Source organism: Protopterus annectens, chromosome 14.part0 (assembly GCF_019279795.1).
Source record: "Protopterus annectens isolate FY-2018-M chromosome 14.part0, PAN1.0, whole genome shotgun sequence".
In the NCBI taxonomy this organism is placed as follows: domain Eukaryota; kingdom Metazoa; phylum Chordata; order Ceratodontiformes; family Protopteridae; genus Protopterus; species Protopterus annectens.
In genome coordinates, this window is record NC_056748.1 from 73,812,317 (window position 1) to 73,825,828 (window position 13,512).

The following is a 13,512-nucleotide window of genomic DNA, read 5'->3' on the forward strand; positions in this document are numbered from 1 at the left end:
CCTTAACTGCGATATCTGTGCTTCTTTTAACCCGCGCATCATATGCCATAGAGCTAAGATTTTGTATAAGCATTTCGGAGTCTGGCCTAAGTTCGTCATTATGGAGTCTTCTGGTCTCCCGACTTCGGATATACCTAGGAAACCCAAAGACATGGCCGCGATAGGCCTAGGGTTAAATCTGCTGATGACACACCGGTGAAATTGGTCGTCAGCACAGCAGTAGTCAGTGAGGCGCTGTCGCAGCCCCTGCAGATCACAGATTTTCAGCTGCAAGCCTCTGCCGAGACCTTTACGGAGTCCTCCATGCCGCAGGCTGCTATTTCGTCTACAGCCCCTCCACCCGTCGCTGCCTCAGATGGGTCCGGAGCCGCTTTGCAGGCACTGGCTTCTGACACCTCTCCTTTTCAACATGAGACCAGAACCAGACTGACTACCTTATTTCAGATGTCTGCAGTTGCTAGGCCTCCCGAGTCCCTCCGGATTGCTAGTAAACCTTCCAGCTGCAAACCTTCTCACAAGCAGGCGTCTGCCTCCTCTCCTATGCTTCAGTCCCAGTTAGTAAAAATGGCTGGTGATCTTCTTTCCCTAATTAGGGGCTCTCATCCCCCCATTTGAAAAGGACTAGGGAATTATCTCCTGATGTTTTGTTTGTCTCAGATCCTGAGATTTCCAGTATGTCTGCTGGTGAATAAGGAATTTCTCAATTTTTTTTTCCCTGGCTTTGAGGATTATGATGCTGAGGACTCTATCCCTTCTGCCTCCCCTCTAGAAGATTTTTCATTTGGGGATACTTTGAATACACTTAGGGAGCATTTTAAATAGGAATGTCAGGATTTTCCACAGTCAAGAAAAAAATCAGGGGAATTTTTGGATTTCCCACCACATAAGCCTCTGGCTATAACTCCAGTTTTGGGAGTTGTGGACGATGTTTGCGTGGAAAATTCTTGTAACTCCTAATTCTGTACCTCCTGCCCCCAGAAAACCAGATAGATATTACAGGGTTCCTGAATCTCATCAATTCCTTTTTAAAAACCCTACTGCTGATCCAGAAATTATTTCTCAAGGGCCCAAGGGTGTTAAGGCTACTATTGCTAAAAACCCTGTGCCTTCTGATAATGAGTCTAGGGCTTGGACAGGTGGGGTAAAAAGGTCTGTACTTCCGTAACTCTTGCCATTAGATGCATGAATTATCTTTTTCACATGCTTAAGTATCAGCAGCATACTTTGGAGGCTATTAAGGCTAAACTTGGAGATTTTCCCTCCATGATGGAGAACAAAGATTTACAAGACTTACTGAATTCTGCCACTTTAGTTAATAAGCATTCACTTCATTGTGGTTTTGACACTTTGGAGGCTTCCTGCAGGGCAGCAGCCACTGGTTCTGTAATTAGAAGGCATGCTTGGCTCAGGGAGCAGCCTCTTTCTGATCTTGCTAAGTCTAATTTGCTGGATGTTGCTTTGCACAAGGACAATCCTTTTGGTATTGAGGCTGAGGAGGTACTGAAGAAGTTAGAGGATAAGGCAAAATCTATGCAAGCTGTAAAAGATTTCCTTCAGGTTCAGCCTCCTCAGTATAGTAGCCATTATCCTTCCAAGAATTGGTCTTTCCCTGATCCTGGCAAGCAAGGTCTGTCTAAACCGAGGGGTTTCAGATCATCCAGAGGGCAAGCTTCTGCCCCTCAAAGGGCTAAACAATGGCATACCTCTTCTGCTAAATTGGGGAGTTCTAAGCCAGCTTCCCAAAGCATTCTCAATTACTCTGGCCTTCTTGTGCCTACCTCTGCGGGCACTGGGTTTCCTTTGGGGGGGAAGGTTAGCCAGGTTCGCAGAGGTATGGTCTACCATCACAGACGACAAATGGGTGCTCAGTATAGTAAACCAAGGTTACAAGTTTTACTTTCACACCTTCCCTGTTTTACAAAGGTTCCCAGACATACCCAGAACTCTCAGGGCAGAGGTAGAAACTCCAATTTCTTCTTTATTGACAGTAGAGCCAGTTCTGCAAATCAGACAGGCCTAGGTTTTTATTCAAGACTTTTTCTGGTACCGAAAAAAGGGGACACCTGGCTCCCTATTCTGGATATGTCTATTCTAAACACTTTTCTGGTGATTCCCAAATTCAAGATGCTCACCCATCAGCATTTACTACCAATGCTGGGCAAGGATTCATGGCTAGTAACTTTGGATCTCAAGGAGGCTTATCTGCATATCCCAATAAGGGAAAGTTGCAGGCAGTTCCTTCACTTCAGGGTGGGGGAGCAACACTTTAAATTCTCTGCATTGCCCTTTGGCGTATCTACTGCTCCCAGTATGTTTTTACCAAGTGCCTGGCTCTAGCCATTGCTATTTGCAGGCAGGGAAATATTCCAATTTATCCTTACCTGGACGACTGTCTCATTCAAGCAAACTCCCCAGAACAACTAGAAAAGGATTTGGATTTCGTGAAGAACACTCTCACCTCTTTGGGTTACACTCTCAACGAAAATAAGTCAAAGTTGGTTCCTACAAGGGAGATTGTTTTCCTGGGAGCGAGTCTGAATACAGCCACCACATGGTATTACTCCCTCAACAGAAGCAAGAATATCTTTCGGCTTACTTCAGAAACTTGGCAAGCATGACCCAGCTCTCTGCAAGGCAATTCCTGCAAGCACTGGGGTTCATGGCTTCATGTATTTTGATGATCCCATATGCAAGGCTGCATATGAGAAAATTTCAATGGTACGTCAAGAATCTTTGGTGTCAACACACGCAGGACTTAGACTTGATTCTTCCCCTGATTCCATGTCTACAAGTGGAGTTCCTCTGGTGAGCGACAGCCTGTTCTCAGAACAAGGGGTCTGCCTGCCTGCCCCACCGCCTGCCTGCCAGACTCTCACCATGGACACCTCAGATGTTGCATGGGGGGGGCTCATCTGGAAGGCAGGGGCATACAGGGGACTTGGAGCAACCAGCAGACTCATCTGCACATAAACTTAAAAGAATTGATGGCAGTGCAGCAGGGCTTGCGGCTTTCAAGGACCTACTCTACCCTGGGACTCTGCTGATCAGGACAGACTATACCACAGTCATGTGGTACATCAACAAGCAAGGGGGGACTCGTTCTTACCCCTTGTGCAGACAAAGCATGAGACTGTGGTCCATAGCAGCATCCATGGGCTTACATCTTATAGCCCAGTATCTCCCAGGGAGGCTAAACTCCTTGGCGGATTATTTGAGCAGACATGTTCTGGATTCTCACGAGTGGCAACTGAACAAGGACATTTTCCACTGTATCACTCGTCATTGGGGCACCCCAGAAGTGGATCTTTTCTCCTCTCACACCAGTCATCTCTTTCCAACCTTCTGCACCAGGGAATTTCACAACAAAGCTTGGAAGGTGGATGCGTTGTCCTTCCATGGACACATCTCAGTTTATGCATTCCCTCTTCTGCCTCTTCTTCTCAGAGTGCTGCTAAAGATAAGGGACGAAAAACCAAAGGCTGTTCTGATAGCACCAGATTGGCTCAGACAGCATTGGTAGCCCCTCCTTCGCAGCCTTTCACAGGCTCAGCCATGACATCTTTCCCTGGTACCAGATCTGTTGGTTCAAGGAGGGGGAAAGTTCCTTCATCCTCATCTTCAAACTATGCATTTAACTGCCTGTCTAATACTTTAAATCTTTCCCAACAGGTGGTCAAAGTTCTTCATGAGGCCAGGAGGCCTAGCACCAGAAAATCCTATGCAGATAAATGGAAGAGATTTTGCTCTTGGATGCTAGCTAAAGTTGAAGACTCTTCTCATTCTTCTCTTTCCCTCATTCTTGACTACCTAGCAGGACTGCTTAATGGTGGACTTTCCTTTTCTTCAATCAAAATTCACGCTTCAGCAATTTCGGCTCATTGTTCATTTGAGCAACCCATTTTTTCTCACCCCTTGATGAAACAGTTCCTGAGGGGAGCTAGTAATCTTAGACCTCCCAGAAGAGCTCCTACTCCTGCTTGGGATCTTAATTTTGTCCTGGAAAAACTTACTCTGCCTCCCTTTGAACCAGCTGTCTCTGCAGATTTGAAGTTTCTATCCTGGAAGACTGCTTTCCTTTTAGCTATTACTTCAGCTAGAAGGGTATCTGAGCTGCAAACCTTAATGGCAGTAGAACCTTTCATTATTTTTCACTCAGATCGGGTTTCTCTGAGAACCAATCCCTCCTTCATGCCTAAGGTAGTTTCCAGTTTAACCCTTAACCAGTCTATTCACCTGCCTACATTTTTCAACAACCCCCAAAATAAAGGGGAAAGGATTCTGCACTCTCTTGATGTGCATAGACAGCTGAGATTTTACTTAGGACTAAATCTTTTCGAAAATCTGAACAGTTGTTGGTTAGTTTTGCTCCTGAGGCTCAGGGTAAAGCTATTTCAAAACAAACCATCTCCAAATGGATTGCTAATTGTACGCACTTTTGTTACCTGCAGCATGAGAAGGTTCCCCCTCAGGGTATTAGGACCCATTCTACTAGAGCAGCCTCTAACTCTGCAGCCTTTCTGATAGGTGTGCCTACTAAGGACATTTTAGAAGCAGCTACTTGGTCTTCTGTCCATACTTTCACAAAGCATTACAATCTACCTTTGTTTTCTAAATCTAGGGCTGGTTTTGCCTCTGCAGTTTTGCAGGGCCTTCTTACCAACCCTTAATCTGTGATCCTTCCTCCACCCTTTGACTTTTACCTGGGCTTTGGGAATCAACCCATATGTGAGGACTGCAACAGTGAAACACGAAGAACATAGTACAGTTGTGTACACTTACCATAACTGTAGATGTTCGGGTGTATTCACTGTTGCAGTCCTGGTTTCCCACCCTCCATTCCTCCTTTTTTCCTAAGGCACAGACTACTTTTATTTTTATTTTTTTGTATGACACCTGTCCAGGGTGCTACCTTCCAGGGTTAGCCTTCTTTTGGGGGCTCCTTACAGTTAAGACAAGAAAAACTGAGGAAATAGCATCGGCTGTCTCCCTTTATACCTAACTATGTCCTTCAAGGATGCATCTGCAGTCCTTACAAATGGGTTGTCTTGTCGTCAGACAGCCCTTCGGTCGGCCGGATTCCAAAGTCTGGGTCTGGCCTCGGCTGGTGTCGCACTTCACCCGACGTCATAGCTGCAGTTATTCGGGTATAAAGGCATCAGCCGACGCCATTTTCCTCAGTCTTTCTTGCCGCGTGGCGCCCGAAGCAGAAGCTGTTCGCAAGTGCCGGTCGGTCAGAACCAGAGATTACTACTACCGAATTCTTCTACTACTACCGAAGACTTCTAAAAAGCTAAGTACCCCATTGGGGACTCTTTCTTGCCTCAGCCGATGTCAGAAAAAGTGAATAACTGTTTAACTTGTGGGAAACAAATACCTCATAAAGATTTCCACTCTTACTGCTTACCTTGTTTAGGCCCAGACCACGACGTAGCAGCTTGTCTAGCCTGTGCTTCTTTTAACCGACGGACGCTTAGACGTCGGTCGGAATTTGCTGAGGAGTTTTTCGGCTCCGATTTTGCTTACATTATGCCGTCGGATCCTCCAACTAAGCAAATATCAAAAAAGCGCAAGGAAAAGGACCGACACTCGCGGTCTGCGGTTTCGGCCGAAACCGCGTTAGCAACGCGAGTGTCTCGGTTTCGGCTGAAACCGAGCAAGCGGTTCTTCCTTCAGCCGAAAACTTACCTCCTACCGAGGCCTCTTCCAACCTCGTGGAATCGGCTTCTGATTTACCTTCTGCTCAGGCAGTTTCTCAGGAATTATCTGACACTATCCCCTTGGATATCTCCACCCCTGCACGTGGAGCTGCTAGGCCACCTGCAGCCATGTCCATTAAGGCTTTTGCCAGGGCTAAAGCAGCTAAAACTACTAAATCTGTGCCTGCTAAGACCCCCTCTCACAGGCCTAGCTCTAGTTCACAAATGCTTAGTCTAGCAGAGGATCTCATTTCTTTAATCCGGGGATTCAAATCTCACACAGACAGGGCCTCTCACCCACCTCCAGAGAAGAGGCCTAGAGCAGAGCCCCCTGAACCAGTTTCTACAGATGATTCCTCTGATGATTCAGATAATACTAACCCTCCAGAGGCTTCTTTCTCCCCTTATGAAGACTCTGATGCTGAAGATTCCATCCCTTCTGCCTCTCCGCCTAAGGAATTTTTCTTTGGGGAAACCTTGCATGCTATGAGGGAACAATTTCAGTGGCAGGGCCAGGATTTCTCAGACTCTAGAAAGAGGCTTAGAACCTTTCTGCATTTACCACAACATAGGCCTTTAGCCATTCCTCCAGTTCTCTCTGTTGTAGATGATGCATTTAATGATGCTTGTACTGCTCCTGATTCACTTCCACCGGCCCCTGCTAAGCCCGATAGGTACTACAGGGTTCCGGATACTCATCATCATTTGTATAAAGCTCCTTTTGCAGATCCGAGACTATCTCCCAGGGTCCTAAGGCTGTAGCAGCTACCTCTGCCAAAACCCTCCCTCTGAAAGGGAATCCAGGTCCTTAGAGAGATGGGGTAAAAAAGTTTACACTTCTGCAACTCTTTCAGCTAGAGCATTGAACTGTCAATTCCACATGATCCAGTATCAAGAATTTATGCTAGACCAGTTAACCAAAAAGTTGTCCTCAGATGAACCATTAGACAAAAATCTGTTCAGGAAATGGTACATAACATTCAGCAGGTCAGTAACCATTCCTTAAAATGCGGCTATGATGCACTGGAAGCCTCCTTCAGATCAGCCATGACTGGCACAGTTATCAGAAGGCATGCATGGTTAAAAGAGCAGGCCTTACCAGACCATGTGAAATCCAAATTACTAGATGCTCCCATGGATAAAATCAATTTGTTTGGCTCTCCTGCACAACAGGTGCTCAAGAAGATGGAAGAGAAGGCAAAATCTGTCCAAACATGAAAGATTTCTTACAGGTCCAACCTCCAAGGTTTAGCAGGAATTGGCCCTCCAAGAATTGGTCCTTTCCCGACTCCTCCAGAGCCCAGAGAGGCAGTAATAGGCGTTCAAGAGGCCGAAGTCAATCCAGAGGTGCCTACAGGGGACGCCAGTGGCAGGGTAACAACCAGCGAGGTGCAGCCATGGACACAGCCACCACCACTACTACAGGACAATCACAGTGACTTGGTTCTAGCACCGCCAACCAGAGAACAACTAAAAGCACCCTTGGGCGGGAAGCTAGCTTTATTTTCAGTAAACTGGCATTACATCACAAGAGACAAGTGGATTTTGCAGACAATAGACCAAGGTTACAGGTTTCACTTCCATACTCTACCAGGGAAGAGAGGAATGCCAAACCTACCTCCAAATCAAAAGGCAGAAGCTCTAAAACAAATATCTCAATTATTAAAAATGAGAGTTGTGGAAAAGGTACCATCTGTGGAGCAAGGACAGGGATTTTACTCCAGACTCTTCCTGGTACCAAGAAAAGAAAGCAAATGGAGGCCTATTCTCGACCTGTCCGCTTTAAACACATTCCTCATTGTTCCAAAATTCAAAATGCTGACCCTACAGCAGCTTCTTCCCATGCTGGGCAAGGAGTCTTGGCTGGTAACTCTAGATCTCAAGGAGGCATACCTGCACGTCCCCATACGACCAAATTGCAGAAGATACCTCAGATTTCTTGCAGGATCAGAGCATTATCAATTCTCAGCATTGCCCTTTGGCTTATCTACTGCGCCCAGAGTGTTCACGAAATGCCTGGCATCAGTAATTGCTCATTGCAGGCTTCAGGGAATCCAAATCTACCCTTACCTGGACGACTGCCTGATACAAGCGGACAACAAACTCAAGTTAGCAGAAGACTTGAAAAGGGTCATTTACCTACTACAAGCCCTGGGATACACAGTCAATATAAACAAGTCAAGGCTGATACCATCCCAAAGGATAACCTTCTTGGGTGCAGAGCTGGACACATCGAAGCAAATGGCATTCCTAACAGTAGAAAAACAGGAGCAACTCCCTCTATACTTCTTGGCATTAACAAAGCAGAACCGTCTAACAGCAAGAAAAGTCCTGCAAGCCTTGGGTTTCATGGCATCCTGCATAATATTGGTTCCACATGCCAGACTGCATATGAGAAAGTTACAGTGGTACCTAAGGAATTTATGGTCTCAGCACAAGCACAGCCTAGAAACCCAAATTCCAATAATTCCATGCCTGAAGCAAGAATTCCAATGGTGGGCTCAGGCCTGTCAATCAAACAAAGGATTGCCCTTCCACAACACTCAGCCAAGCCAAGCCATTACCACGGACGCCTCAGACCTCGGTTGGGGGGCCCACATGCTAGACAAGTGCATACAAGGCTTATGGACTCAAGACCAGCTGCACCTACACATAAATCAAAAGGAAATGCTGGCAGTAAAACTGGCAATTCAGACATTCAGACCATTTCTTCGACCAGGTCAACTGTTGATAAGGACAGACAACACCACAGTTATGTGGTACATCAACAAACAGGGAGGCACACATTCGTACCCTCTATGCCGGATGGCAATGGATCTCTGAAATGTGGCCCTGAGTTACAACGTTCAGTTACAAGCAATTTTTGTACCAGGAAAAGAAAACATTCTAGCAGACATACTAAGCAGGACTACCACGGATGCCCACGAATGGATGCTGCATCCGGACATCTTCAAAACCATTACAAGAAAATGGGGACTCCCTCAAATAGACTTATTTGCATCCCCACGCAATCACCAACTAAAGAAATTCTGCACAAGGACGTACCACCCACTTGCTTGGAAGGTGGACTCCCTATCTTTCAGTTGGAAAAACCTGACAGCATATGCATTCCCACCACTTCCTTTGATGCACAAGGTGCTATTGAAGATCAAGGAGGACCGTCCAAGGATCATCCTGATAGCTCCAGACTGGCCAAGACAACATTGGTACCCATTACTGAGGAGCATGTCTCGGGAACAAATATGGCACCTACCCCTTGTTCCCTTGCTGTTAACACAGAACAACTACAACACCCTGCATCCAAACCTGAAAACACTGCAGCTAACTGCCTGGAACATTGCATAAGAACAAATAACCCAAATTTATCCCAAAGGGTAAAAGACATTATCTTGGAGGCTCGCAGACCCTCAACAAGAAAGAATTATTCAGCAAAATGCAAAAGATATTTCATTTGGAGTACTGCAAAAGGAGAAAATGTGTCACTGGTAAACATAGCCAACATCCTGGAATACTTGGCAGAGCTCTTCCACAAAGGCCTGTCCTATTCTTCCATCAAGATTCATGCATCAGCTATTTCAGCAGAATACGACTTGGATCCTCCAGTCTTCTCACATCCTCTGCTCAGGCAGTTTCTGAGAGGAATTAAAAATGTAAAACCGCCTAGGAAGCCACTATTGCCAGCATGGGACTTGAACTTTGTGCTAGAAAAATTGACACTTCCTCCTTTCGAACCAGCAGCAACAGCAGAATTACAATACTTATCATGGAAAACTGCTTTCCTGTTGGCAATCACTTCAGCAAGAAGGGTATCTGAGCTACAGGCACTAATGGCAGTACAGCCATTCCTGATCTTCCACCAAGATAGAGTATCCATGAGAACTAATCCTACTTTTATGCCTAAGGTGGTCTCCAGAGTATCTTTGAATCAGGCTATCCACCTACCTACATTCTTCCCCAACCCTCAGAACAGGGGAGAAAGGCTGTTGCATACCTTGGATGTGCATAGACAATTATGCTACTACCTGGACAGGACCAAGGGCAATAGGAAAACTGACCAGCTACTGGTAGCATATGCAACAGGAATGGAAGGAAAAGCAATTTCAAAACAGACAATCTCTAAGTGGATAGGAAATTGCATTAGATTTTGTTACTCCTACCATGGAAAGAAAACTCCAGAAAACATCAGGCCTCACTCTACAAGGGCTACAGCCACTACCACAGCTTTTCTACGAGGAGTGGCTACCAAAGACATTTTAGAGGCTGCTACTTGGAGCTCCGTGCATACATTTGCCAAGCATTATAATTTACCTTTATACTCCAGGTCCCGAGCAGGTTTTGCCACTGCTGTTTTGCAAGGGATCTTAACTACACCATAATTTTATTTTCTCCTCCTCCCCTAGTTTTGCTATGGTATTCTACCCATTTGTAAGGACTGCAGATGCATCCTTGAAGGACATAGTACAGTTTTGTACCTACCATAAATGTAGATGTCCGATAGGAATGCATCTGCAGTCAGGATTACCCACCCTCCTTCCCCTCTGTGGTACTCCTAGGGTATTTGCCCGTCTTGTAGCTAGCTGGGGGAATCTATTATGGTGTATTTGTTTGTATATATGTACATACATGCCTATTTTTGTTTGCTCTCTACTATTTGGAATCATTTACATTTATCCAAATTTAGCCTTCCTAGAGGGCACCTGGCATCTGGGGCAAGAAACACTGAGGAAAATGGCGTCGGCTGATGCCTTTATACCCGAATAACTGCAGCTATGACGTCGGGTGAAGTGCGACACCAGCCGAGGCCAGACCCAGACTTTGGAATCTGAACGACCGAAGGGCTGCCTGACGACAGGACAACCCATTTGTAAGGACTGCAGATGCATTCCTATCGGATATCTACATTTATGGTAGGTACAAAACTGTACTTTCTGACATCAGTTTTACAACCGGCGCCAGCCGACATCATATACCAAAGGACTCTGGTATTCGGGCCGACTGAGGGCTACCGGGAGCCGGATTACCCATATGTGAGGACTGCAACAGTGAATATACTCGAACATCTACATTTATGGTAAGTGTACACAATTGAACTTTTTCATTTATATAAATGTATGATTGCCTGTGTCATAAGAGTTGATTTAATAAAGATGTTTCTTGTTTTAAAAAAAAAAAATAAGATGGCAGTGAGCACACCCCAGGCCAGAGGGCTTATAACGTAAGTTGTGTGGATACTGGGATGCATAATTGCTGGCTTTTATAATGGAAGCAGATGGTCTGTTTTTTGCAGGTTGTCATGAGCTAGCCCATGGAGTATGTCATTTCTGCAGATGAACATCTTTTAAAGACATCAGTGACCGCTCATATAGCGGCAGGATATGCGTTCACATATGGAAAAACTAATGCTCCATATTTTTCTCAATGTTTCTCTTGCTGCACTCCTTGTTAAATGTCAACATCCTTCCTCCATTAGCCCAGTAGTTTGCACTTCTCAGTGTTTTGGATGCTAGATGAGAAGAAGGAGCAAAGGATCAAGGTCATCATCCTGCAAGGAGTCTGAAGACTTTGGTCCTTAGCCCCTATATCGCTTGTGGCAGCCTGACGTGCACATATGAACTGTACAAAGAGTGCAAACATATTGACACGTATGTGGTTGTCTGCTTCTGTCTAAACTGAGCTACAGCTTGAGAATGTGCTGCTTGGTGGTACATATTTGACCTGCATTGCTGCCTAATGCTATACCTACCTTTTCTTGGTGTCAGTAGTACAGTGGGTTGTAGTGCCTCCCTTTCCGTACACTGGGGAAGCTGTCATTATCCAGTTAGTTCCACCTGCCTCAGAGGGCTTCTTCAGCACTTGAGGCTGTAGTTGATCCTAGGTCATTGAATCACACCTAAGGCTTTATCCCTGTGTTCCGTGGTATGAGCAAAAACTACTGGTCTAGAACTATAGTCAAGAATTGTGGTGGGGATAGGAGTTATAAGAGGAACTGCAAGATCATAAGGACCATTAGAGGTTGTTTCATTGTTCTTTTTGTCAGTTTGCACAAGGAGGGCATAAAACTAGTTGTCAGGGGCTAAAAATTCTAGAAAAGTTAAGAAGGCTTTTTCCTACATGAGCATGTATTGAACTGGGAATTGTTTCCATTGGGGAATTTAAAGATAGGCACACTGCCCATGTTTCAAGCATTATTAGGGCAAACTGGTCTTGTGGAAAAAACACATTTAACACATATCTTGAAAACTTAGATAGGAGAGATTCAGAAAGACCCATTTCACTTTGACACTGTTTGCTGTGTTTTTAAAGTTGTATCTGTTTGTTTAATTCTTGTAGTGGTAGATGAAGCAACTGTGATTGTACTGAGTCATTTTTATTTTTTTGTGTTACAGGAGACCCTGCAGGTTTACAAAGAAACTGCCATTCTTTATCTAGATGGAGTAAAGAAATTGGTGAATGCAAAATGTGAAGGTCTGGAGCCATGGCAAATCATTGCACTGACTGTTTTGGCTACAGTGCTGGCAGTGTGGCTATATAATGTAATATTTCAACCAGAAAGTAAGTGCTGTTTATAAACTGTTAAGTGGGGTGAAGGAACAACTTTAGTATGTTTTATTATTACATGTTTAATGCTAAGAAAGTTTGTATGTTCTGCTTGCCTTCACTACCGTAACCTTTGTCTAACTGCCATCACCAGTATTATGATATAGGCTGGTCTGCTTTGGTTGCAGTGGTCTGTGGCCACTGGTACCCTGTAGCTGGTCATAAACATTCAAGTTTAAATTTGTTCCTGCTTTATTTATTGGGACTCATTGTTATTGAGGAGCTGTACCCTGGAGGTACTAGTGACCATGAAGCACATCCACTGGCTAGCTATTCTGTGAGAAGTACTGTACACAAGCTGGTGTACTGTAGTGCCTGTTGAATGAATCTTGTTATTAACTGCTTATCTTGTATAGTATTATACTGATGTCCTTCAAGGATGCATCTGCAGTCATAACAAATGGGTTGTCCTGTCGTCAGGCAGCCCTTCGGTCGGCCGGATTCCAAAGTCTGGGTCCGGCTTCGGCTGATGTCGCACTTCACCCCACGTCATCTCTCCTGGTCTTCGGGTATAAAGGCATCAGCCGACGCCATTTTCCCCAGTCTTTCTTGCCGCGTGGCGCCCGAAGCAGAAGCTGTTTGCAAGTGCCGGTCGGTCAGATCCAGAGATTACTACTACCGAATACTACTTCAAGACTTCTAAAGCTAAGTACCCCGTTGGGGACTCTTTCTTGCCTCAGCCGATGTCAGAAAAAGTAAATAACTGTTTAACTTGTGGGAAACAAATACCTCATAAAGATTTCCACTCTTACTGCCTACCTTGTTTAGGCCCAGACCACGACGTAGCAGCCTGTTTAGCCTGTGCTTCCTTCAACCGACGAACGCTTAGGCGTCGGTCGGAGTTTGCTGAACAGTTTTTCGGCTCAGATTTTGCATACATTATGCCGTCGGATCCTCCGACTACCCAAATTGTTAAAAACGCAAAGAAAAAGACCGACACTCGCGGTCCGCGGTTTCGGCCGAAACCACGGTGAAGCAAGCCACGAGTGTCTCGGTTTCGGCCGAAACCGAGAAAACGGGTCAATCTTCAGCCGAATCCACGACTACTACCGAGGCTCCTGCTACCTTAGTTGAATCGGCCTCTGAAGTTTTGCCTACTACTGTGGTTCCTCCTGAATTATCAGACACTATCCCTTTGGATGTCTCAACCCCAGCACGTGGTGCTGCTAGGCCTCCTGCAGCCATGTCTATAAAGGCCTTTGCCAGGGCTAAACTGTTA

General features: G+C 45.4%; 1 protein-coding gene across 1 annotated transcript in view; it reads left to right on the forward strand.

The window, feature by feature from the left end:
* The window catches only part of SGPL1 (sphingosine-1-phosphate lyase 1), a 1,851,476-nt gene that overhangs the window by 421,995 nt on the left and 1,415,969 nt on the right, over positions 1-13,512 (forward strand). The window contains exon 2 of the mRNA XM_044055782.1: positions 12,083-12,248. Within this exon, the coding sequence (XP_043911717.1) occupies positions 12,083-12,248 (166 nt within the window). The remainder of the gene's footprint in view (positions 1-12,082; positions 12,249-13,512) is intronic.